At 38.3% G+C, this 25,519-nt stretch overlaps 2 protein-coding genes across 2 annotated transcripts; both read left to right on the top strand.

The window, feature by feature from the left end:
* Window positions 1–826: 826 nt before the first annotated feature.
* Window positions 827–10,358, top strand: LOC149063917 (mitochondrial import receptor subunit TOM20 homolog). The gene is made up of 5 exons (XM_089255048.1): window positions 827–1,063; window positions 2,499–2,551; window positions 4,509–4,590; window positions 6,050–6,192; window positions 9,707–10,358. Exons 1-5 carry the CDS (start codon window positions 943–945, stop codon window positions 9,758–9,760), a joined length of 453 nt encoding a protein of 150 aa, XP_089111174.1. The 5' UTR covers window positions 827–942; the 3' UTR covers window positions 9,761–10,358.
* A 5,657-nt stretch (window positions 10,359–16,015) lies between these two features.
* Window positions 16,016–23,671, top strand: LOC149063916 (uncharacterized). The gene is made up of 4 exons (XM_089255284.1): window positions 16,016–16,162; window positions 18,230–18,356; window positions 19,632–19,717; window positions 22,914–23,671. The coding sequence occupies exons 1-4, from the start codon at window positions 16,121–16,123 to the stop codon at window positions 23,466–23,468; spliced, it is 810 nt and encodes a 269-aa protein (XP_089111410.1). The 5' UTR covers window positions 16,016–16,120; the 3' UTR covers window positions 23,469–23,671.
* Window positions 23,672–25,519: the final 1,848 nt, after the last annotated feature.

Genomic DNA, 25,519 nt, shown 5'->3' with positions numbered 1-25,519 from the left:
GTCACGTATTTTCCCGTATTTGGAATCCCAATGTCCCGTATTTATCTCGAGGAAATATGGTCAGCCTAGTTATGCAAGATGAGTGTACATTTTTCGTAGGGCCCAGCCTAGATACGGACCTGTTATGTAAAATAAAATGTTTGGGATAGGGCAGGCAGTGTGTCTTGGGAGAGACGTTTGATAAGATAATGCAAAATAAAAGTACATTTTTTTTGTGAGGGAGCCCCATTTTTTCAGCCAGGAGCAATGCCCAGTCTAGTTACAGGCAAAGCCTGGATAGGAAGTTTTGCCTGTAATGTTTCCTACAAATGCTGTATTTCCTACAAATTGCAATTTTTTTAGCAACACGGCATTCTGCAGTTGACAATTGGCGATGGTCTTTAATTTCCAATATTAAATATGGTCAGCCAATTTATGACACAAACTCGAACTACTGCTGCCATCTAGTAAATAAAAGCAAAGTTATATGAAGTTGTTCGCAAAGAAAATTAATGACGTTAACTAATCAAAGCTATCATCACCCTCAATTTCTTACTTAAAAAATATAAATTTTAATCCATAAAATACCATTCAGCAATTTAGATTGTTCTCGTTTCATACAGTTCGGGATTTTCCCACTGTTGTCCTTCAAAGTGGTTTCTGTAACCGAGTTTCATTTTTAATAATCGAAAAACGTGTTAAATACAAAAAATTTTCCAAAATTTTGATTTTAATAATTTAATTTTTTTTAATTCCATCAAACACGCACTTTTTTAATAATTTATATCTCAAAAAAAAAAAAAATATCGATGAACGGATCATAATCGTAGCCACTTGTGAGGTGCTCCCTCCTCTCGCAGATTAACCTTCCTTGTTTTGAAATTTTTTATAGGAGTAATAGGGCTCTCGTGCGTCATTTTAATTAATTAGTGTTCACCGTTAATTGTTTTCATCCATAATATCATGCTATCTAAGACGGCATTCGTGGCTGCGGGCGTCTGCGGCACTTTGTTCATCGGTTACTGCATTTATTTCGACAGAAAGCGCAGGAGCGACCCCAGGTTCAAACAGTTGCTCAAAGAGAGTGAGTAACTTCTCTTACATTTACTCTGAAAGCTCATCATTTGATATTCTGATATTCTTACATTTGTATTCACGTGTTATAATCTCGTCTTTAGCGTTCTCTATTGATTTTTTTTCCTCCTCTTAACATAGCGTGCTCAAAGATGTATTTTTATCCCCCACATCTCTTGTAAACTATCTAAAGTAGATCTATTATGTCACGTGAATAGTGCAGCTACTTTGTATTTGATTTCATCATGTGTGTGTTTCTATAAAGCACGTGATAAATTGTGTGGATAAAGCACGCGGTTTAGTTGTTGGAGGTTTATAAATGTAAGTGTCAAAGGTCACTCGCTGGCTGTGAGTGACCAGTTGCTATAGCACTGGTTTAAATGTTTCACATATTCTCCAAACACTCGAAGAATAGTGGTACTTATTGTGTTGCGACGATATTTTTATATGTATGTTGCCAGCATCTATGATTTGGCTGTCATAATAGCCATAATTTTTTGTCTCGTGTATTGTTTGGGAATTTCTGTAAACCTAACGCATTACAGGACTGAGAGCAACTATAGTACAATCCCTTTTTTCTTGGTGATGCGTTGGCTGATTTTTTTTTTCTTTAGTGAGGAAATTGTTGGAGCATGATGAAAAATCTCCAAAAGGGAAACAGGCATGCTTTCAGATATCGTGCTTGTCAAAGGATAAAATCACCAACACATCACCAAGAAAGAATAATGCCATGGCTGTTAAAACGAACGTTGTCGCAGCAACGTGGTAACCTTTTTTTTTCTGCACCAAGCAATCGCTGCTTTTGCATTCAAGATGGCTGACAAATAACACATACATACAGTTACACAAAAAATTCAATTTATTGCATGAAATAAATCTACTATGCAATAATCAATCAAAATATGTGAATAATTCGGAAAACTACGAAGAAATGATGCATAACAAATTGAATTAATGAAATATGCAGTTTCATAAAGGGTTGCCCAACCCCCCTAAGCGTAATGTGCCAAAATGTGTGACGTACGTCGCAGAACAATCTGGAAGAATTTTAAGAATAGTGTAGAAAAACGCTATTATGTATATGCGAATTTTTACTGCATAACATTTTCAGTCAGCTGAGGGCTCGTTGCAGAACATCGCAAAACATTCTGCTTTGGCGGCCCAAACTAGCAAACACTGATTCAGCTATTTAGGTTGGCAATTTTAGTGTGAAAGAAAAAAAAGTTGTCGCATTGACGTTTACTACACCTTGGCGCTTACTTATGGGAAAACTAACCTTTAGTAGTATAGTTGACTCGGTTTAATTTGAGTAATGTAAGGCTCACAATTACGCTCGCCCAGTGTAACTGACCCTTTAGCATTGCATTTTTTCTTGACATCCTTGTGTTATAATATAGATCACCATTCATCTTGCTAATTAGTTTTCTTTTTTTTTTCATTTTCAGAACGAGCAAGGGCATCGTTGATGAAAGAGCAGACTAACAGAAATACAAGCAGGGTAATCTCAATTGATTTATGACTTGCTAGAAGGTTCATTTAGTCAGAAAACAGTACATTTAAAAAGAAAGAAAATGTCAGGAGTACCATAATTAGAGAAATACCAGAATTTCCCATAAAAACGGGTTATGTGATCACTACATGCAGTCCCTATAAAAAAATGTCCATTTTTTTTTTCTTTTATATATATAACATCAGTGTCGTTACATGACAGACTAAGATTTTTAGAGTCTGAGAATTGGCACTTATATGTATCTGATTACAAACACGGATATATTTCAATGCTATGCACAATAAGAGTATCGTTTTAAGTATCAGTGATTATAACTCAATAATAACAGAAATCAACATTACATATATGATGTAATAAACTTTTTTAAACACTTATCTGTTGTTAAAAGAGTAGGCCTACAGCAGATGGTTTATATCAATGCATATATATAAACAGTTGAAGAAATTTTGAAAGGTCAAGAATCATCTTGAATCAGAGAATGTCAAATCATTCCATAGTTTTCCTTCCGGTGTTTATGCTATGCTTTATTTAAATTGTATATTTTATAAGAAAAAAACATATATTGTCCAAAATAATTCTGTAGAGAAAAAAGAATTATTTTACAATTATCTATGCACATATAAAATTGATTTTCTGTGTATGTATGTTATCTATACAAATCTACAATTTCAGATCAATCATTGCTAAATTTTGCATATATATACGAAACGGGAACCAAATCGAATGATAGGCTACTTTAAAAGTTTGTAAGAGCAGGGCAAATGCCTGCAAAGGGGCGAAAAACTGTCTGGCCTCAACAATCATTTTCGGAATGTTTACTTTGGTTACCATGGTTCCCTAGCAATGTGTTTCAAGCATTCATATGCCTTTACAATGGTTTGTCACTTCTTTAATGCTGCCCGTATTATGTATAATAGTTTATTCCTTTGTAATGGTTGTCACTTTTTTCAATCCTCCCAGTAATTGAAGAAAATCCAGGCAGTGCCGGGAATTGTAGCTAGTATTAAATACTTATTCTTTGTGTAACATAGTCACTTTAAACATTGCATGCAATTAATGTGTGTATTTCCAACAGGAATTTTTATATTAAAAAGCAATATTTGAGGTTTTTGACACATTTTGACGTGACAGTTTGAACCGTCAGAAACTTGCCAACCATGATTTTAAATAAAAAAAGGAAATATACATTGAGTCCTGTCGACATAATTAAAAAGTGTCTGTTGTGGGGTGAAGGTGTCCATCATGGGAAGTTCTCCACTGTAGGATGATCATGTTTTTTATGTTATTTATGAGAGGAAAGTAATGGCAGGCTCGTAACAAGGCTGGGGGCAACTGGGTCCTCGAGCTGATTGGTGGAGGGCCTCACAAAAAAATATGCATAATAATCTTTCAAGGGGGCCCCCAAGGGAAAATTACTTCATTGCCTGTAGAAGGCACGCTATGGTCCTGAGTAAGGGTACCTGACTTGGCTAGGTGAAACCTGGAGTCAATGGGTGGCATAGAAATTTCTAATTTTAGACTTCACCAGCTCCAATTTTGATCAAAAGCTAACACATTTCCACTGATTTTCTTTCAAAAATGAAACATTTCTATGGGGATAACTGCCTTGAATGTTGATCAAGAAACAACAAAAATATTTCAATATTCTTTGTTATTAAGGCAGTTCATTCGGGAGAGAAAAAGAAAGGTTTTTACTTTTACTGTAAATTTAGCAAAAGTGTAAATGTTCCCTTTCGAAAATAAGCTCCTAATATAATCTAAGAAATTTCCTGTGTATAATCTGCAGATTGTACAATAAAGAAAATATGATGGCCTACTCTAAAATATATTAATTTATTTTTTTAAGGATTATTCCAAAAACCTTTCGTGTCAGGACAGTTTTTTTTGTGAAAAATGTTTTGTTTCAAGTTGAATAATTATAGTATCATTTTTGTCTTCCCACCAGCTTCCTGAGCTCAGGGATTATGAATCAGTACAGAAATTCTTTATTCAGGAGGTTCAGATGGGTGAAGAACTTCTAGCACAAGGTTTGTATTAATTTTTTTTGTTTTTTCCCTGATTGTCTCATTTCTCAATTCAAAAATGTGGTGTAATTTTTACTCTTATTATGCGATGCTAATCCCACCAACAGGTTTGAGGGAAATAATATATGAAGGTGTTTTTAACAACTGGCTGTTGTGCGAAGATGAATTTTTTTGGAAAGAGAGAAAACTCTACTGCCTTTGCGGGGAATTGAACCCACTCTCCGCTACTTTCGTATGGTAGCGGGAAGTGACGTCATCATCCTTTCATAAGTCGCCATCTGGAGACAGCATCATCTTTTTACGTCATGAAAAAAATTACTGATCAAATTTCATAGTTTTCACTTCAGTGGAGTGGTTTCGGCTCGATGTGATTCCTCTATATAACATTTGAACTTTCCTCCACTGTGGTTCAAATTTTAAAAAACCACTTTTTAGTGAGTCTTCACGTCATGAAATAAACTACTGATCAAATTTCATGTTTATAGCTTGCCAAAACCATTGAAGTAGTCAGTCAATGAATCAGTCAAGACATGTTATTTTATATGTATAGATGTACATATTGTACAGTAATTTCGGTTTGAAAGGGACCAGGCAGCCTACAGCCCCATATTGGGTATAATAAAATATTAGACTCCTTTGAATGGATGTCGACCATTTTAACTTTTGGGGGAGGAGTCGCAGAAAAAGAGGGACAAGCCTGACTTTTTTCTTTATAATGGTGAGCAGTGACACCTTGTCCCTCTCTAATTGTTTACATGCACTGATTGGAAAGGCAGTTGGAAGCTATCAATTACATCTCAGTGTCGTTCAGCATCGATCCCATCCCCAAATCAACTCAATTACTACCATCTTTGCGCCCTTTTTAATTATTCATTTTTTGAAACACATTGTATGACATATCTTTATATAAAAATACAAGTAAGTATGATAGTACTGCTTTCTTGCTTGTCTTTTTTTAATGAAATTATTTTTTGTTTTTCGGATAGTTTGAACTTTTTGATAATCCGAGGTGGCCTCTGTCCATTCGCCTCGAATTATCAAAGCTCTTCTGTAGCACTATAAATCTGCAAATGCAAGATACACCTTTTTTTTGATTTAGTGAAGAGGGAATGTAGTGATTAATGACAAACACTTCCCCACAATTTAAAGACATTACGAATATATTTATTAAACAGTAACATAAGCATGAAACCTATAAGAAAGGGTGCAACAAGAGACCAGCAATGGCGAGTAATTAAAATACCAGTCCATTTCTTGCATCCATGTAGATGGGCTCTTTCTTCATGGCAGGGACAGCGCCATCTCATGATGGATACTTTTGCCATGTTAACAAACGTTTTCTTTCTCCACATAAAATTACAATTCTTGTAGATTCTTTCATGATATTTTTGCTGTAATATGCTTGGGAATTTTTACTTGTTTCGCTAAAATTGTTTGAATTTGCATTTTTTTTTTAAATCAGGTGACATTGAAAATGGCATTGAACACTTGAGCACTGCACTTGCCGTTTGTGGTGAACCAACACATCTCATAGAAGTATTGGAGCAGCAACTTCCGCCCCCTGTGTTTCAGATGCTTATGCAAAGGCTACCAGTGGTGAGCCAGGTGAGATTCTATGACATAAATAAAAATATATTTCCTATTGGGAAATACCGTATATACTCTTGTCTAAGCCGACACCCCTACTTCAGGACCACCAAAACCGCAATAAATTGAAACCCGTGTATAAGCCGACCACAAAAAAATCCATGCATTTTAGAGAAAAAATGCTTATATTTTCGTGCAAAATGAATAGTTTTTGCGGAGATTTACAATAGAAAATGATTCAAACTTTTTAATCCATTTCTTTTGTCTCCAAGCTCACGGTAATCCATCAGATCATCATAGGGGGTGCAGCATCTTCGTTTTTATCTTCATCTGTCCTGTCATCGCCATTGCACTTTCAAAGAGAATATCATCTTCAGTTCCGTCCATCGCATTCCTGATGCAACACTTTTTGAAGGATGGGCAGAAACAGAATTCCACGCTTCATCTAGCCATTGGCAAACTAGGCCAAGGTCAAGTTTCTTCAAGGCACCACTTTTTGTAGTTTATCATCGGAACTCATCCATCCGATCCACAAATTCCTCCACTAGTCTTTGAGAGGCTTTTCGATGCTCACATCTAAAGGCTGTACAATCAACGTTAGCCCACCTGGTATTAAAGCCAATGATGTTTTTGATTTCTTTGCCTCGGCTTCGATATTATCCATTCGGTAGGCTTTGAACATATCCCATACCAATAATGCCGGATTCTCAAACACTGCTACAAAAATGACTACTGATTGCGGGGGTCCATATTTTCTCATCAAAAACTGACCTGAGTATAAGCCGACCCCCCACTTGAGGAACAAATTTTTCCACTAAAAAAACTCGGCTTATACACGAGTATATATGGTGGGTAGCTTTGGATTATTGAATAATTTTTTTATGTTAAGTTTATTTTCAATGAATCTCTCATTTGTATTATTTTTGCTGTTTACTGCAGATTTTGATATTCTGTTTTGATCAAATGCAGAGCAACTAATGATAATGGATCTGCATTTGATCAAAAGAAAGATAGAAATTACCATGGCTTAACAGATCCAAAAAAATAGTTGTCAGCCAAATTTCTTAGGAGTCAAGTATATTATTTTTCAAGGAAAAATACTCAGAAATTATCATTTCCTTCTGTTCTAGGAGTTAATAGCCCTTATCCGTGTTGGTAGATATACCGATGGATACCGATTCCAAACATTTTTGTGATCAGACTCAAATTTAGTTGTCCAACATTGTCATTAAGTTGAAATTAAGTTATCAGTTTTCCTAGTTGTTAAGGCAACCTAGCACCCAGGATTTGTCAAGCTGTGAAATTTACCATATACATCTATTATTAGAAAAGTGTATGCTTTTGAAGGGGTCACTTTTCAATGTAACACCCCCCCCCCCCCTGCTGAGCAATGTTTTGTTTTTGTATTGTTCAACAAGCCTTATCTTTTCTAGAAAGAAGCTTTTTAAGTGATTCTGTCTGTGCTATAGTTGCTTCAAAACAATGCACAGCCTGCATACAACAGTACAGTCTGTGGAACACACATAGCCTTTGAATTGTCAACATACATTTTAGATTTGGCACTATTTGATTACTGTATCTTCAGTGCTCTCCCCCCCCCCCCCTCACTCAGGTGTGTGAAAAAGTTCATGGAAGTCAAGAAATAGTCACAAAATAAGAACATCACAGAATCCATTTGGTAGAACTTTCTTTCAAAGTAGCCAAATAAAAAAAAAGAATCTAACAGGAAGCAGGAATCGCATCGTCAGTTTCTCACTTCTGATTTGCAATATAAATGGTAGAGCATATAATATATAACTACACACTTCTTGAGCACATGACATTGCCTGATGCACCAAAAACATTTAGTTGTAGTTTCAGAACCAGTTTGCTCTTTGTGAAAATCTTTTAGACAACTTTTATGTGCCTACCTAGAAATGCAGGTGTAATTTTTTTTTTTATTACCGAATACTTCAACTTCATTAACTAATATAGTTGTTACCATCGATACACTGTGACTGGTTTGTCATTTGCAATAGTGCAGTGGGAACTGTGCATATAGTATCACTGTTATAATGAAGAAGTCAAAAGTCGGGAAAAGGTCAAGAAGTGACTAAATTTTCCTTGAGGTATGTGATAGACTCTCTGTTCAATATCTTGACCACGAAGTGACTTGAAAGCTTCTTTTCAGAATTTATGAAAGGTTGAATGATTCTAGAATTCATTCGTAGTGCAATACAAATAAACAAATAACAACAATACAAATAAACATAGAAAGAAGAAAGACTCAGGTCTGTCTCTTCCTTTTGAAGTTCTTACTAGGGAATTGCAGGAGGTGTCAGTCACCAATTTTGAAAAAAGTGATATCATTGTAAAAGTCTTGCAGTGGTTAGTGAAAGAAAAAGTCAATTGAATTAACCATCAGAGTTGCACCATTTCCGTGATAGAAACCAATTTATCTCACCAGGGTGCACAGCACTGTGTATATTTATTGTATAACTCCTTGCACCACAAATTACTGGCAAACCGTTGATCATACAGACATACTTCCAATTAGAAAAAGTATCCAAATAACATGTCAAACTCAGGTAAGTCATTCATGTTGCATAGGATTGTGTAGTTATTAAAATGTGAAAATTAACTTTTTACTTGGTCACCTGTCCTAGAAAACCCAATTAGAAAGTTGTTGCCTTGTCTCTCCTGAGCCTAACAAACTATTTTTTTAATGTTTTCAAGTGTAATATTCGCTGAGATATTTGAATTCAAAAAACGGCTGAAAACTTGGGAAGTACAGCATAAACTAACTAACGGGCAACACTACAATTTAGGCATTTAGGCTGTTCCCACCTTTTCAGCAATTTTTTTTAAATTCATATCTCAGTGAATATTGCACCCGAAAACTTGGAATTCTTTTTGTTCATCTCGGGAAAGACTGGGCAACAGCTTTCTAAGGCCAGGATTACGCCATAAAATTTTGATAAAATATCTTTTGCAAAACTTCAAAAACAAAAAAAAAACACAAGTGGTATTGGTTACATTTACTTGAATGTGACCGATACACTTATAATGGTTGCATTTTTGATTTTATAAAAGAACTTTTATAGTATAATGTTGGCCTAATTGGGTTTTTGAGGGCAGAGTGTCTGCATAAAAGTTTATTTGGATATTTTTAGAATTTGAAGTATGCCTCTAGAATCAACAGTTTGCCAGTAATGTGTGGTGCGAGAAGTTAGCTATGCACCCTGTATACTGGTGAGTGAGCTGAGATAAATTGGTCTCTATATCGGAAGTGGCACTACTCCAATGGGTTCTTCCATTGACTTTTTTTACTACCCACGGCAAGACATTTCTAACACTACCGCTTTTGTCAGAATCTGCAACTGGGACCTTGTGCACTTCCATAGTTAGTAGGGAAAAAAGTATTTTTTCTGAACCGACACTTTTTATTGAAATTGTAGTTGTTTTATTAAACAGTTGCTTGTGAGGTGTTATAAATAATAATTGTGCAATATGTTAAGTTCAATAGTGTGTTTTTTTTTATTCCATAAATTAGCGCCTTGTTAGCACATTAGCTGCTCGACGCATGCAAGAGGAAGATGTTGAATGAAAGCGGAATTATGTCAAAAAGAGATGGAAAAAAATCTATTTTTGACGACGAGTGGACTTCTAGAATAATGTAGGATGATGCCAGTTGCAATAACGACACTTTGGTTCTTTATTCATCATGTGCCGATTATTATTTTGCTGTTCACATTCTTTTTTAGTTTCGCTGAATCTGAACTCATCATGTGTTTCTCACAATCTTGGAGTGTTTCTTTAGTTTCACATTGGTTTTCAAATATGAAAAAATCATTTTTTTATTATTATTTTGGTACAAACAATGAATATCAAAATCATGTCTATTGTATCTTTGATTCCTTGATAGTTATATGATCAATGTAAAAATTTAAGCAAATTAGTTATATACTGTGATTTAGTGATGGTAGAACGAAAGATTTATCCATGTTTATATCATGAAAAGAGTACAAATGAGTCATGTGAAATTGTGTGAATCGATCACAACACACTTTACTGTGGCTTTATTGTCTCTGTGAAATATATTTATGGTTCTACGTCTTTACCTTGTACACTGCTGTAAAGCTGCCTACCTGCCATTGCGTTTTTGCAATAGGCATGAAAATAATAATGATGGTGATGATGAAAAATTGGAAGTCTGTCTATATTCTTCTTGTTTTGTTTTTTGTTTGAAGCATCTGCTGTTTTATCAACTTTTCCACTGTTACTACAGTGAAACCTGTACGAAATAGAACTTTAATGGACTGAAATAATGAAATGGACTGAAATACCCGTTTTATAAAGGGGCAAATAAAAGCACTAGTCATCAAACAGAGACTATATTTTGATTCTGTTTAACACAGGTATTTGTCTCATACAGTGCCCGTCTTAGATTTCACTATATATTGAATTATACTAAATCTCCACTTACATCATTAAAAAGTCACTGTCGTCTTTTTTTTTTGTTAAGGATGTTTGAACCAAGCAGGGTTACTGTGGTGTAGATAGCAAGTTCCTCTGTTCTGAGCTGTTTACGGCCGCTACTCATCAGAAAATTATGAAAGTTTAGGAACATCTTAGTGACGGGATAGAGAACATTTTATAGGGACAAAAAAAATGTAAATGATTCTGCTAGAGATGTTCAGGTACCCTGCTGTGGAGTTTGATCATATGTTCACAAAAATTTTCATGTGCACTCTAATTTGCATAGAAAATGCCCTCTAGTGATGAATTTCATAACTGATTTTTTTTACTCTTCATTTCTGTCTATCTCTTCTGTGTTTCAAAAGTTTCTGATGAAACCCTTTAAACAAGATTTCCCATTTAAAGCATTTTCCCTCGCTTGTGTAACATTTTTCGTTTTTTCTGGAACTGTTATAAGTGGGAACTACTGTATGTTACAAATTTTCTCAAGGAAAGACAATTTTTTTTCTGGCTCAGGATAGCAGCCTTTTTTCTTCTTTTTTCATTGAGTACATCATTGTTTCTCAACCTTGTTCAGCCCTGACCCAAAATTAACAAGATCTGCTTCATAACCTATGGGGACTTTGTTTTTCTAGATCAGTGAAACCAGTGATGCAATAAGGACATTTATAACAGGACTAATAGGGGATTTGTACAACCCATCTCATAAGTACCTGTGGATCAAGTTTGGGTTGTGATCCATAGCTCAAGTGTCCATGACTGTTAGTGGATTTGAATGAGCCATCTTGAAAACCCCCTGCAACCCAAGTTTGGTTGCACTTAACCCATACATTAAAAGCCCCTGGAGTACATAATTATTATGGCAGCACGCCAAAATAGCAATTCAAACTTTCAGGAGCCTTCCTCATTGCGCGAGAGGTGCTATAAAAATTGAAAACTGTACTAACGAATTTCCTGAAAAATCGCAAAGGTGTTAAAATCACATGCAATTTGGTGCTCTGATTTATTAGAGAACCACAACTTTTTCTTTTAGTTCCCCCCCCCCCCCCCTGAAACTGTATAGTAATACCCTAAAGATGACATTGAAGGTCCCTATACCTCCTGAAGCTGGGATCCCACAATTTTCTGGGTCCAGGCAACACCTAAAGCAAGTGGTGTTCTGCTTAATTTCCGAAAAAGTAGGGGTCCCGGCTGCGATTGCCGATACCATTTTGCGGTTTGTCCTCATACAACAAAGACTTTATCTTTTACCTTAATTATGTTACCCAACGTCAGGATCCAGTTATTGTGGGATCCCGGCTTAAGGTAAAACCTCCGAACTACGTCATCCCGCATTTACGAGACGTAAATGTTTCCATTCAAATTGGATGCACTTTGAGCAAATTTTGAAAGCTTTTGACATCGCATCTCCTATCTTAAAATGTAAATGAGAATAGCATCGGAAAGATGAATAGGCAAGAAAAAATACACAAAAAAAATCTGCATATTTACCTTTCTTCTACTTTTGAGGAGCACTATCAGTGGAAGCATTTACCTCGACTTACTTCGTTAGTCTCTGAACGAATTACTGATGTAAGCGGGGTATGGCTGCAATTGTTTTTCAACATTCAGTGGTTTTTGTATCAAGAAGGTATGAGATTTATTGGGGAAAAATCGGCTATCACAGTAGTTCTCAAAGTGTGACACGGTGACCTGTTCTTATTAAATATGTACTTATTCAATAACGTAGAGAGGTTATTTGTTTGAATATTCTGGGGAGCCCAAATACATTCCCACTAGGGAAAGGGAGCCACAGAAGTTGCAGAACGGCTGAGCGAGGGTATTAACTCCTCGACGGAACCACAGAAAACAAACTTCAGTCGACCACCACTACCGTCTGTGGGGTTCGAATTAGGATCTTCGCGATGTGAGTCCATGATGATACCCACACAACCTATAGCGGGTCGTATAACCAGGGCCGTCTTAAGGGCATAGCTGCCAAGTCTCCCGAATTTTTCGGGAATCTCCCGAATTTTAGCTTCATCACTCGACCTCCCGAAAAGTTCTTAAATCTCCCGAATTTTTAAGAAAATCACAAAAAATCCCTAATTGTCCCTAAACATTTCCTACTTCATTAAAAAAAATCCCGCGTAGGAATTTTATTACCAAGGGCTTAACTTCCATGTTTGTAAAATCCCTATTTCAATTTAACTTCAGTTTTTGAGTAGGGATTTTATTCCCAACGCTTTAACTTTGATGTTTGGAAAATCCCTATTTTATTTGAGAAATCCCTATTTTATTTGAAAAATCCCTATTTTATTTGAAAAACCCCTATTTTATTTGAAAAACCCCTATTTTATTTGAAAAATCCCTATTTTATTTGAAAAATTTATATTTTATTTGGAAAATTCCTATTTTATTTGGAAAAATCCCGATTGTATTTATTAGGGAGTGGTTTAAGCATAAAATACGGGTTTGCGCGAAAATCTCCCGAATTTTCATTTTCAAAAGTTGGCAGCTATGTAAGGGTATCGAGGGCCCCACCTGGCAAATTCTCGAGAATTTCAACCAGAACTCATTGTTTGTGTGGCCCCGGGTGGGCCCATTCGTTAAGATGGCAATGCGGATAACCCTGGAACAGTGTTTTTCAAAGTGGGCAATATCATCCCCTGGTGGGGGCGATAGAACGTAAACCGAGGAGGTGATAATAGTTAAACGGATTCAATATGGGATCGCTCAGAATGGGAGGCGATGAGAAAAAAAAATCGGGGCAGGGGGCAATGAGAAGAAAAAAGTTTGAGAAACGATGCCCTAGAGAGCAGGGGTGTCAATCTCGCCGCCGCATGATGCCCCCGAAGACTGGTGGCGCCCGCTACGCCCCAACAAGATCCAAAATATATATTTTTTTAAATTAGAAAAAATAAAAATAATTATTAAAAAGTATGAAGAATTTATCTGAGAAAGAAGTGGCAATGAGAGAGCCTCTACTGTATAAAATCTCAGCTACATATTCTCGAAACATCAAGCCTTTCTCAGAGACTGTCTCTCGGTTAAAGAATGGATGATAAATGCTGCAGAAAATGTCTGTCTTAATGTGTGCGAACATTTCATGATGCTAGGAACCTAAGTACAGTACTTATTCCCACAATTTCCTCAAGACTTGGACAGGAATTTCGAGGGGCCTACCTCAAAGGTGCTCAAATTTTTTAGCACGGACCACATAAGCAGCCTATAAATGTGTCACGGGCTACTTAAGTGGTCTAGGAATGTGCCACGGGTTACTCGTGTTGTCTGGGAATGTGCCACGGATTAATCAAGGGTTCTGGGAATGTGCTGCGGGTCAATTAAGTGATCTGGAAATGTGTCGCGGGTCAATTAGGTATCTGAAAATATGCCGCAAGTCAGTTAAGTGATCTGAAACATCTCCCCGGGTCACTTAAGTGATTTGTAAATGTGTCGCGGGTTACTGAAGTGTTCTGGGAATGTGCCACGGATCAATTAAGTGGTCTAAGAATGAGTCGTGTAAGAATGTGCGTGGATCAATTACGTAGTCTAAGAATGTGCCGCGGATCAATTAAGTCGTGTAAGAATGTGTTGCGGGTCAATTTGAGTATCTGAAACATCTTCCCGGGTCACGAGTGATTTGTAAATGTGTCGCGGGTTACTTGAGAAATTTGGTTATGTGCTGTTTAGTTCATTTTTCAAAATTAAGTTTAAGGACGCGAACCACATCAGATGACTCCGAGGCAGGGCCGTCTTAAGAGTGTCATGGGCCCCCGGGCCAAGTGATTTTTCTGAGGCCCTACCAGGCAAATTCTCCAAAATTTCAACTGATTATCATTTTTGTGAGGCTCCTCTCCTCCTGAGGTGCCCGGGTGAGCCCATGCGTTAAGACGACACTGCTCTGAGGGCCACATTTGGTTAGCGGGCCATGGATTAAGCATGTATGGGCTACCTCAGGGGTTCTCAAACTGTGCGCTGCGGCTGTCTGGTGCGCCTCCAACCTCTATCAGAGTAGCCGCGGGGGAAAAGGGGTGCCCCTGCCATAAATTCCTCTTTGTGCGTGGAATTCAAGCTACTCTTAGAATTTTCTAGCACGCGGCCGAGCAACCTAGAATACTAATCAACGTAATTTTCAATCTAATTCAAAAACCAAAATCTCCTACATGAAGCTCATCAAGACAGATCTAAAACACTTCCGACGCCCTTGTGTGTCAATGAACGCATGCTTCAAGTTAGCCGAGGAAAAGAACTGTGCGCCAGAGCCGTCCTTAGGGGGGACGTGCGACAGGTGTGGTTGCACCGGGGGCCCCCGCACTTATCGTAATAGAAGTGAAAAAAATATACATACATATCAAACACATTTTCAATGTGATTTTTTTTTCCTTTCATTAATTGTGAATTTTTTCCTCTCGATTCTGGGATTTTTTTCCTCTCACTGATTCAGAATTTTCATCAATTCTGGAATTTTTTCTCTCATTAATTCTGAATTTTTATCAGTTCTGGAATTTTCTTCTTTGATTAATTCTGGATTTTCATTGAAATAGTTGATTTCCAGCACACCTGTGTATCTTGTAGTAATGCATGAATCTTTGGATACCGATTCCCATTCACCACAAAAGATATAAAATCGGGGCTAAGAAGCCTCGAAATTATTTTAGTACCGGGCCCCGCTTCTAATAAGGCTGCTCTGCTGCCCTTCTGTGCGCAACACTATAGCGTCAGTTAACGAATTTTATGTGCTCGACCTGATTCATTTTATTATCTCAATGGAAGTATAGAAAATGTACATTTGTTTGACGAGAGAGAGATGGATGTTCTACGTTTCCAGGTCCACAAACCCCATGTTACTGTCAAAAGGTCGTATTTTTTTTAAAAAGCCAGCAGAACTAATTCTGGGAAAACAGAATTTTTGTGTGTAGATGGGAAAGATTATAGAATTATGTATGTTATTATTATTATTATTTATTTATTTTTTGCTGTGGGAAGCTGAAAGTTTATGTATCTATTTATCCAATGGCTTTTGTTAGGCAATCTATTTATCATTATTGTTTTTTCTTTTCAATCCAGTTAAGCCGGAACAAGAATAAATTGAATTATTATTATTTTGCCTCTCTTTTGTCAGCAGAATCTTTTGCCGGTAGCTTCCTGTGGGTGACCCATTTCCTAAAAAAAGTAAATAGTCTCTCCTCTTTTCTTTCTCCTTTTTTTTTTTTCATTTGCCAATATTTTACCAAAAAAAATTGCTTTCCTCTCATTCCCCCTCGCGAGTCCATCAGTGTATCTTCAATTAAGAGCATCAGATGCTAAAACACTTGCCGTATTTGAACATTCTGGGGGAGAAAAAGAAAAAAAAAGATGCTAACTAATAGATAAATTTTTCGAGGAGCAAATAAAAACTGCAAGTGATGCTAAATTGAACTGTTTTATAAGAATTCGAATTGGGGTCTGCGGTTAACGAGTGAAGTGAAACGCTTTGCTGCTGCTGCTCTTCTTCTCTGGTGCTGACATGGAAGTCTTTGGAATAGTATTGCTGTCGGTGGTTCTAGTGGTAAGTGGAAAAGTTCTGAAAATTACTGTACTAGTGATAGTATTAATTAGTCTGTTAACCATTAGGAGTGACAAGGAATAACCGGCGCATCGGTCATATAAAGTAGAATCTCCCACAGCGTACGCTCTACAGTTAACGGGCACTTTTTTGATTTACATCGACGAATTCAATCAGTGCCGGATTTCAATATAGCAGTGGTTCTCAAACTTTTGTCACCCTTGGCTCTCTTGCCCAATCCATGGTTCATATGCGGCTCCCCAGAAGAATTTAGCAGATATTTTCCCTCATCTTCAGCTGCAAATAGAATGAAAGCAGACATCTTCAGCTTCAAATAGGGCGGATCCAGGGCGATGTGTCAAAGAAGTGATTTATTGTGAGAGGCGCTGATATGAAGAAAACATTGAGGGTGGGGAGGGCCTGAAAAGTGCTAGTAGTCCCATATATGCGGGAATCAAGCGCGTACGTAGGATGGGGAAGGAGCATTACATTTTTTTTTCAGAAATTACAGGGGGGCTCAGCTCCCTTACAAAATTTACTGGTGGGGACTCAAGTGGCCTCAGCCCATGATAACCACCTACACCATAGGTTTATGTAGTGCAAGGGTGCTCAATCTTTTAGAAAGTGCGTGCCACTTCATTGGTTTGGAAACGTAGTGGACCAAAGTGACCTGGAAAAATGCCGAGAGTCACTTAATTGAAGTGAAAATGTATCGTGGAGCACTTAATTGAAGTGATAATGTGCCGTGGACCATTGAACTGAAGCGATAATGTGCCCGTGGACCACTTGAATGATCTGGAACAGCGCTCTAGATAACTTCGCGGGCTACTTGTTATCTGTAACTTTCTCGCATGTTGCTTAAGTGATCTGCAAATTTGCTACGAGTCACTGAAGCGATCTTTAATATGCCGCGGGTCACTTAAATGATCTGGAAATGTTCCGTGGGTCATTTGGATGCGAGGGAAGTGAGGCCATTTGGAAGAAATGAGGAAATGTTCAGGGGTCTTTAAATATACCGTGGGTTGCTTAATTGGAATGAGAATGTGCCGCGGGCCACTTGAGTGATCTAGAACAGCGTCCTAGGTTACTTGGTAGGCTGCTTAAATGATCTGTAAATGTGCCGTGGGTACCTCAAGTCATGGCCCCCACATCCTGGAGAGGATCTCCCAGGCTGGAATCTTTTGAGGGCCCCCCCCCCGGTCAGAATTTTCACAGGCCCCTTCTGTAGTTAATTTATAGCGTGAAAAAACAAAAAATGATGAGAACTGTCCCGGGCCCCAGGGCTAGAGCCCTGTCAGCCCCCCCCCTTTGTGGGGACCATGCCTCAAGTGATTTGTAAATATGCCGTGGGTCACTTAAGTGATCTGGTAATGTGCCGCTTAGTTCATTTTTACAAACTTAGGTTTAAGATCAAGGGCCAGATTAGATGACACCGAGGGCCACATTTTGCCATTGGGCCATGGACTAAGCATGTGTGATGTAGTAAGTAGTGCAATCTCACTGTATCGAGACACCGCGCATAGTGATAGCAGAAGTACACAGGTAACAGAAATGTGGACAGAACTTCTCTCATTAATGTTACAGCCCCCAAAACCGATTAATTAATTAGGAAAACTTTGTACCGGTGAAAAACATCCGCATCGGGAAAAATGTCAATTTCCAAGAGTGTACATTTGTATTTTCGGGGGAATTAATTTCATGTTTTCGGTACATCTAAAACAAAATATCAGTCAATCATTTATATACATACGTATACACTACACAGGGTGATTCAAAACGCAACGTACAAACTTTTAGGGGCGGTAAGAAACACAAAACAGAATCACATAGGAATGTATGACCGGAACCCCCAACCTGATCAGCTGGAGGATAAACGAAGATGCAGAAATCACAAGCCAATATGTTTTGTGATGAGTGGGAAAACTCTCTCAACTTCGTACGCTGAGTTTTAAATCACCCTGTATATTATATTACTTTCCTTTTCGAAAATGTTATCATTAATTCACATTGAACATGCAATTACATAGTACGTACTTCATTTATTTTTGCCTCTCTCTTTCTCGCAAATAGGAAGTCAGCAGTGCTCATAGGTTGAGGTTCTGCGCTGACAACTCGCAGTGTCATCCACACGAATGTTGCGTAAAAATAGGCCGCAGCAAGAGGTCCCCTTCTAGATGCAGGACACTAGGATCAGAAGGTGAGATCAATAAACATATTAAGTGGAAGCAAGGGCGTAGCGAGGGGTGGGGACTTGGGGGTCTGGTTCCCCCCCCCCCTCCCCGAAATGTGAGAAAATGGTCTCACTCTTTCGGTCACTCATATGCCTGCGATCTATTTTGAGAAAAAAGGGAAAAAGATGGCCAAATCTATTGTTCTATCAATTTGGTCTCCCCCCCGAACGAAATTTCTGGCTACGCCCCTGAGTGGAAGTAATTTAACGATCAGGGCTGGTCTGAAACTGTAAAACAATTTAAATAGGAGACAGATGACCTTAGGCGGATCTACGGTTTTGCCGCACTTCTCCCATTCTAGTCGAATTTTCTTGACCCCACTCCTTATTCAAATTTTCCGCCCTAAATAGCCCCTTCTATTATTCAAATTTTCCGGCTGTAGCCAGCCCTTCCCTGTAAATGCGCTTTTGTCTCTGGATCACTCTTTTGGTCACTCACATGCATGCGCGCTATTTTGGTCTCTCACATGCTTTCACGCTCTTCTGACCACTCTTTTGGTAACTCACTGACCTGGTCCCTTGCTCGTTGTGCCACTCTTTTGGTCACTCATGTGCTTGTACACAGGGCCGCAACTATAAACTAAAATTTACTATATAGCCCGGGGGCCTATATTCAATTTTTTCCCCTTCTTATCTGTAATTTTTCAACGGAAAAAGAGTAAACTCGGAGCCCTTCCTGATCCAGCCGGAGCACCAGACCCCTTGCCTTTGCTTAGTTGCGGCTTTTTGGTCACTCACGTGCTTGCAAACTCTTTTGGTAGCTCACTGACTTGGTCTCGTATTTTCTAGGCCACTGTTTTGGTCACGCACATACTTGCAAACTCTTATGGTCACTCACATGCTTTCAAACTCTTTTGGTCACTCACATGCAAGCAAACTCTTTTCGTCATTCAGATGCTTGCAAATGCTTTTCGTCATTTATGTGATTGCAAACTTTTTTAGTCACTCGCTTGCAAATTTTATGGTTTGTCACTCACCTGGTCTCGTGTTTTCTAGGTCACTGTTTCGGTCATTCACATGCTTGTAAACTTTTTTGGTCATTCACATGCTTGTAAACATTTTTGGTCATTCACATGCTTGTAAACTTTTTTCGTCACTCACACGCAAAATTGTACTCCATAATGACAACCAGACCGGCCCAATTTGTCATTTGTGAATACCCAGCAGCGTAAAAAAAAAATAGTGATAGTTTTCTAACGGTAGTTCATTTATCATTATTTATCTTATCTTCTTTACATTTAGGTAAAACCTGTAGTGATAGACAAGTTAGTGGAGAGTATTACAGGTTCTGCCCTTGCAACAAGGAATTGGAATGCCGCATTATGAGCGTAAGTTAATCAGTATTATACGAATTACATTTAAGTTTTCTGTTGAAAATTTCTTACAAGGAAAAAGCGTGGAGGTAACGTCTTCAAAAAGTTTTGAAAACATCACCACTGATTCTACTCATTCGAATATGCACAAAAATAGAAAATCCTTCGGAATTATTATGGGTCACTCAAAAAACATTTCAAATATTAATATTTTGAACACCAATAAAAGCCAAGAATGACCAAAAACCCCGTAACACTAGAGTGTTAGGGTGACGTCATTCAAGCAACACATGATCTAGTACAGCACAGACAGACATAGAAAGAGGAAAAAAAGAGTAGTTAGCGTGAGAAACCTCGCTACAACGATACTATGCGAACCAAGAAAAAATATCGTTGTAGAGGGATCATCGTTATATCGAGAGGCAACATCACATCCCACCAAATTAACTCTGTAGTGGTCCACTACTGGTGAACATCTTTCCTAAATCGGCGTTGTCGCAGTGAAAAACTGATTAGCTTCATAATTCAGTTAGATGCATTACCCCTGTAAAGAGGTTTACTACATTGCACTTTTGCGTCTTACACAGAAAGTAACAACACCAATATCTTCAACAACACTTGATGATCATGTGGTACAAAATACCGATGGTATTAGATGCCCACGGAAGAACAAAAACAGATGAAGAGTTTAAAAATTATTGAAAGTAATTTTGAGTCATATAAAAAAAAATACCGTTGTAGCGGTTTTTCAAAATCTTTTTAAAAAATATCGTTATATGGGGAGATTTAACGTAGTAAAGAGTATCGTGGTATCGATAGGAGTTTAACATTAGATTTGAAAAAAAAAGATTTGGGGAAAAAAACATCGTTGTAGAGGAATTTACCGTTATACAAGATCGATTATCGTTATAGGGAGGTTTCACTGTTCAAGAAACAGAAAAGCTGGAGGAAAGGAAGGAAAAGAAAGCGAAAAAAAGTTTTTCTGTAGATATCGACAAAGAGGAGATGAGTAGCCAACCCCGTTATCATTTTCAGTAATTTTTTGCAGCTTTAATAATTGCATTCCGCCGATAGTTTTTCGTTTTTACGTGTTTCTGGGTGAGATGAAAGTATTTCTTTTGTATAATTTTTTGAGGATGACACCTTAGGAACCCTTTCCTTTTTAGTTTTAATCCAAATTTAACACTAGTAATATAATCCGGCGCTGGCCGAGTTTTCTTCATATGCCGGGAGCATTATGACAGTGGGACAAACCATTGTAAAGAAAGGTCAGAAACACTTTATGGGCGTGTTAGCCCAGGTCGATAAGTTACCCGCCTGAAGTACCAAAGGATGTTTACAGATGTCGCGAGTTCTATACCCGGTTCGTCGTTGTCAGAAACTTTCCTGACACGGGTACAACAGAAACGGTGACATGCGCACAGAAAAAAAAAAAATGCTACAGCAGAGTCCCCACATCGAGGGGTTAACGCACCAACCTCTCGATGAGTATAGAAAAAAAGGCTGCCGTTTTCGGCAATAAATTGTAGGTCCCGGTCTAATTAACCGTCGTGTGCAGAAAATGACCGCGGTGCGACAAAAATGGTCAAACGATGATGGTCTGAAACACTTTGCTCGAGAACCACGGTAACCAAAGTAAACATTCCAAAAGTTAGTGTTGAGGCTTACGAACCATTGCTGTGAAACAGTTTTTTTTTTTTTTTTGCTCATTTCAGCTCCGGCGAATTTTTGAATTAGTTCAAGTCGGGTCCTGTTTGATACGTATGTAAAATGTAGCGAGGATCGGTCTAAAATCGTGCCGCTGTGGCGGTCAAGTGGTCATAGTGAAGGACTCCCCCCCCCCCCCGTCGCAGAAGTGAAATGGTGGTCAACTGCAGTTGATTTTCCCAGTTTCGAGGAGCAAATTCGAGCCGACCTACCCGTTAAATAGTCTCGCCGCAGAGAGCAACAGGTCTACAACTGTACAAATCTCAATCATTACAATTCACTAGTAGTTCGAAGTATAGATGGCAGCACTATAACAATCAGAATTCACGTTAGAGAGAGAGGCGGCTTTTTTCTCCGCCCAATATATATATATATCGGGGAAACAGATGTTTTCTGGTATTTATACCGAGTTGACCTCGGGAAGAAAAGTCATCTCAGGAGATGAGGGAAAGTCCCGGCGGAGGAGACCAGATGACTTTCCTTTCTGAGTTCACCTCGGTATAAATACCAGGAAACATCAGTTTTCTTGAATTTCACGTTAGATTCACAACACTTAAGCAGAGAGGAGGGCTATGATCTGGTTGGGGGGAGGGGTGTAAATTTGTAGATCAACGGTTCCCAAACTGTGGGTCACGACTCCCTGGTGCCGAGGTGAATGAGCTGGGGGGGGGGGGACGGAAGATTTTCCAAAATTCAAACGTTTTGAAAAATAAATTTATTTTATTCTTTCGCAACGCAAATAAATATAAAATATAATTAAGTAGTATAATAATATATATAAGTGAAACCTAAAACACACTTTAACTCGGCTGAGCTAATTATTATCCATGTTATAGGGGCCGTTCAAGTATTACGTCATCATCGATGGGGGGGGAGGGGGTTTCCGATTTGCTGACTCTTGATGACAAGGGGGGAGGGGGGGTTTGGATAATGCTTACATCAGCAACCACCCTTTATGAAAATATGAGTTAGGATTCAGAGGGGCAGAGCTGATGACGAAATTTTGCTGACAAGGGGGGGAGGGGGTCAAAAATGGCTAAAAATGTGCTTGCGTAATACTTGAACGGCCCATACTAGTCGAAAGTAAAGCACACAACTGATAAATTAGAAACTACCTCGAGGAGGTGCTGGTTGAAGACCCTTGAGTTAAGTTGTAGCGTGTTCTTTGGGGGATGGGATTATGTCACCGTGTCGCGTGATTTTCGTAACCTTTTCTCCTGTTAAAAAGAAAATTTCCTTCGAACTGAAAATACCAAATCTGCCAATTGCACCTCAAAATGATGATTTCCCCATTTCTTTTAATGAATTTTAAAAGTCTTACACAGACCTTGTATTTTTCCGTAAAAAAGGAAATTCGCTTCCAAGACCAGTTAAAAAACTTCAGACTATGTATTTATTCAGCAATAAAATGTGAGTTCGCTGATGCGTGATGCCCGTACCGAGAATTCAAACAGAGATATTTTTGCGACCATGCATGATAATTTACAAAATTTTGTTCTTCTAGGATAGCTACGTTAACGGCAGATGCATCAAGACCGAGTCCGATCCAAATATAGTCACACCCCAGACCGTTGCAAGCAACCCAGATAACAAGACCCTGTCAGTATTGCCTCGAACAATAACTGAAACTACTTCTCTAACATCCAATGAAATCGCTTCGACTTGGCAACCTTCAGGTCTTACAGGAGAAAACATCGGCAGGTCTTTTGGTCAGAATGACACCGTAACCAATAGTTCTCTCCGTAGAAGCCCGCTGATTGCCACTTCATCGGGTCTGAGAGCTCTCGTAGAACGAATGTCATCTCCAAAATCGAACTGCTCTGGGTCGTCGCTCGACGTTCCTTTATCTCCTTTGAAAACATACATATATGATGGAGTTAACTTCTATGAAGTACCTCAGACGCCAATTAGTCCGTTCGAAAATCCAAAGATCAACAATAATCCAGTCGAGGGCCTGCAACAGCGACGCGCGAGTCAACGGCTAGAACTTGAAGAATCTACAACGATCATTGGGCCGGAAGCAGAATCAGCCGACGACGAATACATGCTGTACCACTGATTCGCCCATTATTGTTTTCGATTGTTTGTTCAGTCGAAAATTATCATAATCGAAGCCACTAAGATTTGTAAATTCTATTCCAAGATGAATGACGAGTAACTCATGTTTGTTTTTATGAGCGTTGAATCATTGTCCAACTTGGATTTTTCTTGTTGAAAATCATTTATAAGCTTTATGTTCTCAGTAAATAAATATACGCATTGAAGAAGAAAAAGAAGTGATGAAGAATTTAATTTACAGATTTTATTTTATTCATTCCGGGCCAAAAGTGTCAAAAAATAATGGCTGATACTGAGATAATCACACATGCAAAGTTATTCAAACGCTGCTCCGTCGATAGGGGAGGGATCCAGAAAATTTGCCGCCGACATTTCGCCCCGATAGGGCCAAGTGAGCGAGTGAGTGAGCGAAAGAGTGAGTGGATGAATCTTTCACTCAGTCGGTCATAGTACACTCACTTCGTCACTCACTTGGTCACTCAACTGCATACGCACGTTTCGCCTCGGATAGGGTCAAGAAGTGGGTGAGTCTTTCACTCAGTCGGTCATACATGCACTCACTTCGTCACTCACCCACTTACTTGGCCACTCAATCGCATTCGCACGTTTCGCCCCGGATAGGGCCAAGTGAGTGGGTGAGTGAGCGAGAGAGTGAGCCTTTTTTTCATTCACCCACTCACTTGATCGCTCATACGGTCATTTCCCTACTCATTCGATTAACGAGCGATGATTCGCATTACGAGAAAAATTTTTGTGCTTTGTTACTTGCTTTGCTCACTTATTGTCACGTTATCACAACTGAGCTGATGGTTCTTCGCTTTCGTCCACACACGTACTGTGGAATTGTGGGTAATATTCTCCCCTACAGTCTCCAGTCAGCGTGCCTTACTCGAAAATGAACACCCGTGTACGGGCTTTACTGGTTACGACACGAAACTAGATGTCACATTGTAACCACTCGTAAGAGCGATTGGAGTTTTTTTGTTTTGCTTTTTTATAAATTCTGCTTGGCCAGGAGGTGACTGTAGACAAACTGATGAACTTCCATTGGACCACGACGTTTAAGATTTGGTATTGAACCTAAGTGGGAAACTCGGTCAGCGTGACTAGTGGTTAAATATTTTTCCCTAAAGACGACGTCCATTGGTAAAAAATTTTAACAGTTGTTTAGAAATACAAATACAACGCCACAACAGGCAAAATGCCCAACGAGGTGGCTGAGATACTATTCAACACTATAGTTCAATAGTGTAGAAAAACATCAATAAAACTTGCAAAGTGTCGCCGTTTTTGACTTTCTGTGATTAAAACCAGAAATACCATGTATACAGGAGCTCCCCATTCTGGTTCAATTTCCATCTTGCATTTTTATCCTAAATATGTCATAGTGGCCTGTGGGTTCCGACTGAAATTGGCAAACAGTGCATACCCCTGAGGCATTTCTTAGCCATCCTGGACTAGTAGTGCGATTTTCGCCATGGTTGTATATTTTATAATTTTTTAAACTACTTAGAGTTTAACATTACCCATATTGGGTTATTAATCTAGGGGAAAAGAAAGCTTAAGCAGGCAGGAAGTTAATTTTAAAAAAAACAGGAAGTCACCTAACAGGGCTGTGACAGAACGTCACTTCATCAGCCTGTTAAGTCGTCATTCAGTTATAATTAATAGGGTTTTTTTTAACATTAATTATTCATCATATTGCATATATTACCCATCCTCATTTTTAAATCTAGCTTCAACTGTATTAGTAAATGCGATTATATATTCTTAATAGAGGTTAGTTATGATTATTTGATTAAATATATATTATCTACAAAAATTTGATATTTTGTACTTGATCTAATCATTAACACTAAATATAGTTGCTTATATTTGTTTATGTACATTTTTCACAATCCCGGTACCTCCGGTCTTTTCATAACCAAAAAGTTTTTGGGTGTGGAAAAAGCTGATATCTGATCTTTTGGGTAAGTAGATATTTCCCTAAGATGTTGGTATTCTGACTCTTCAAGAGTTTGGAAGAGATTATTAGCCAGCTTTTGAGCAAAG

The sequence above is a fragment of the Pholcus phalangioides genome, unplaced genomic scaffold, assembly GCF_987345545.1.
Source record: "Pholcus phalangioides strain wild (caught in Gottingen) unplaced genomic scaffold, Ppha-v1.0 ptg000042l_1, whole genome shotgun sequence".
NCBI lineage: Eukaryota > Metazoa > Arthropoda > Arachnida > Araneae > Pholcidae > Pholcus > Pholcus phalangioides.
Note: the sequence above shows the minus strand (reverse complement) of the source record. Positions and strands in the feature narration are given on the sequence as shown.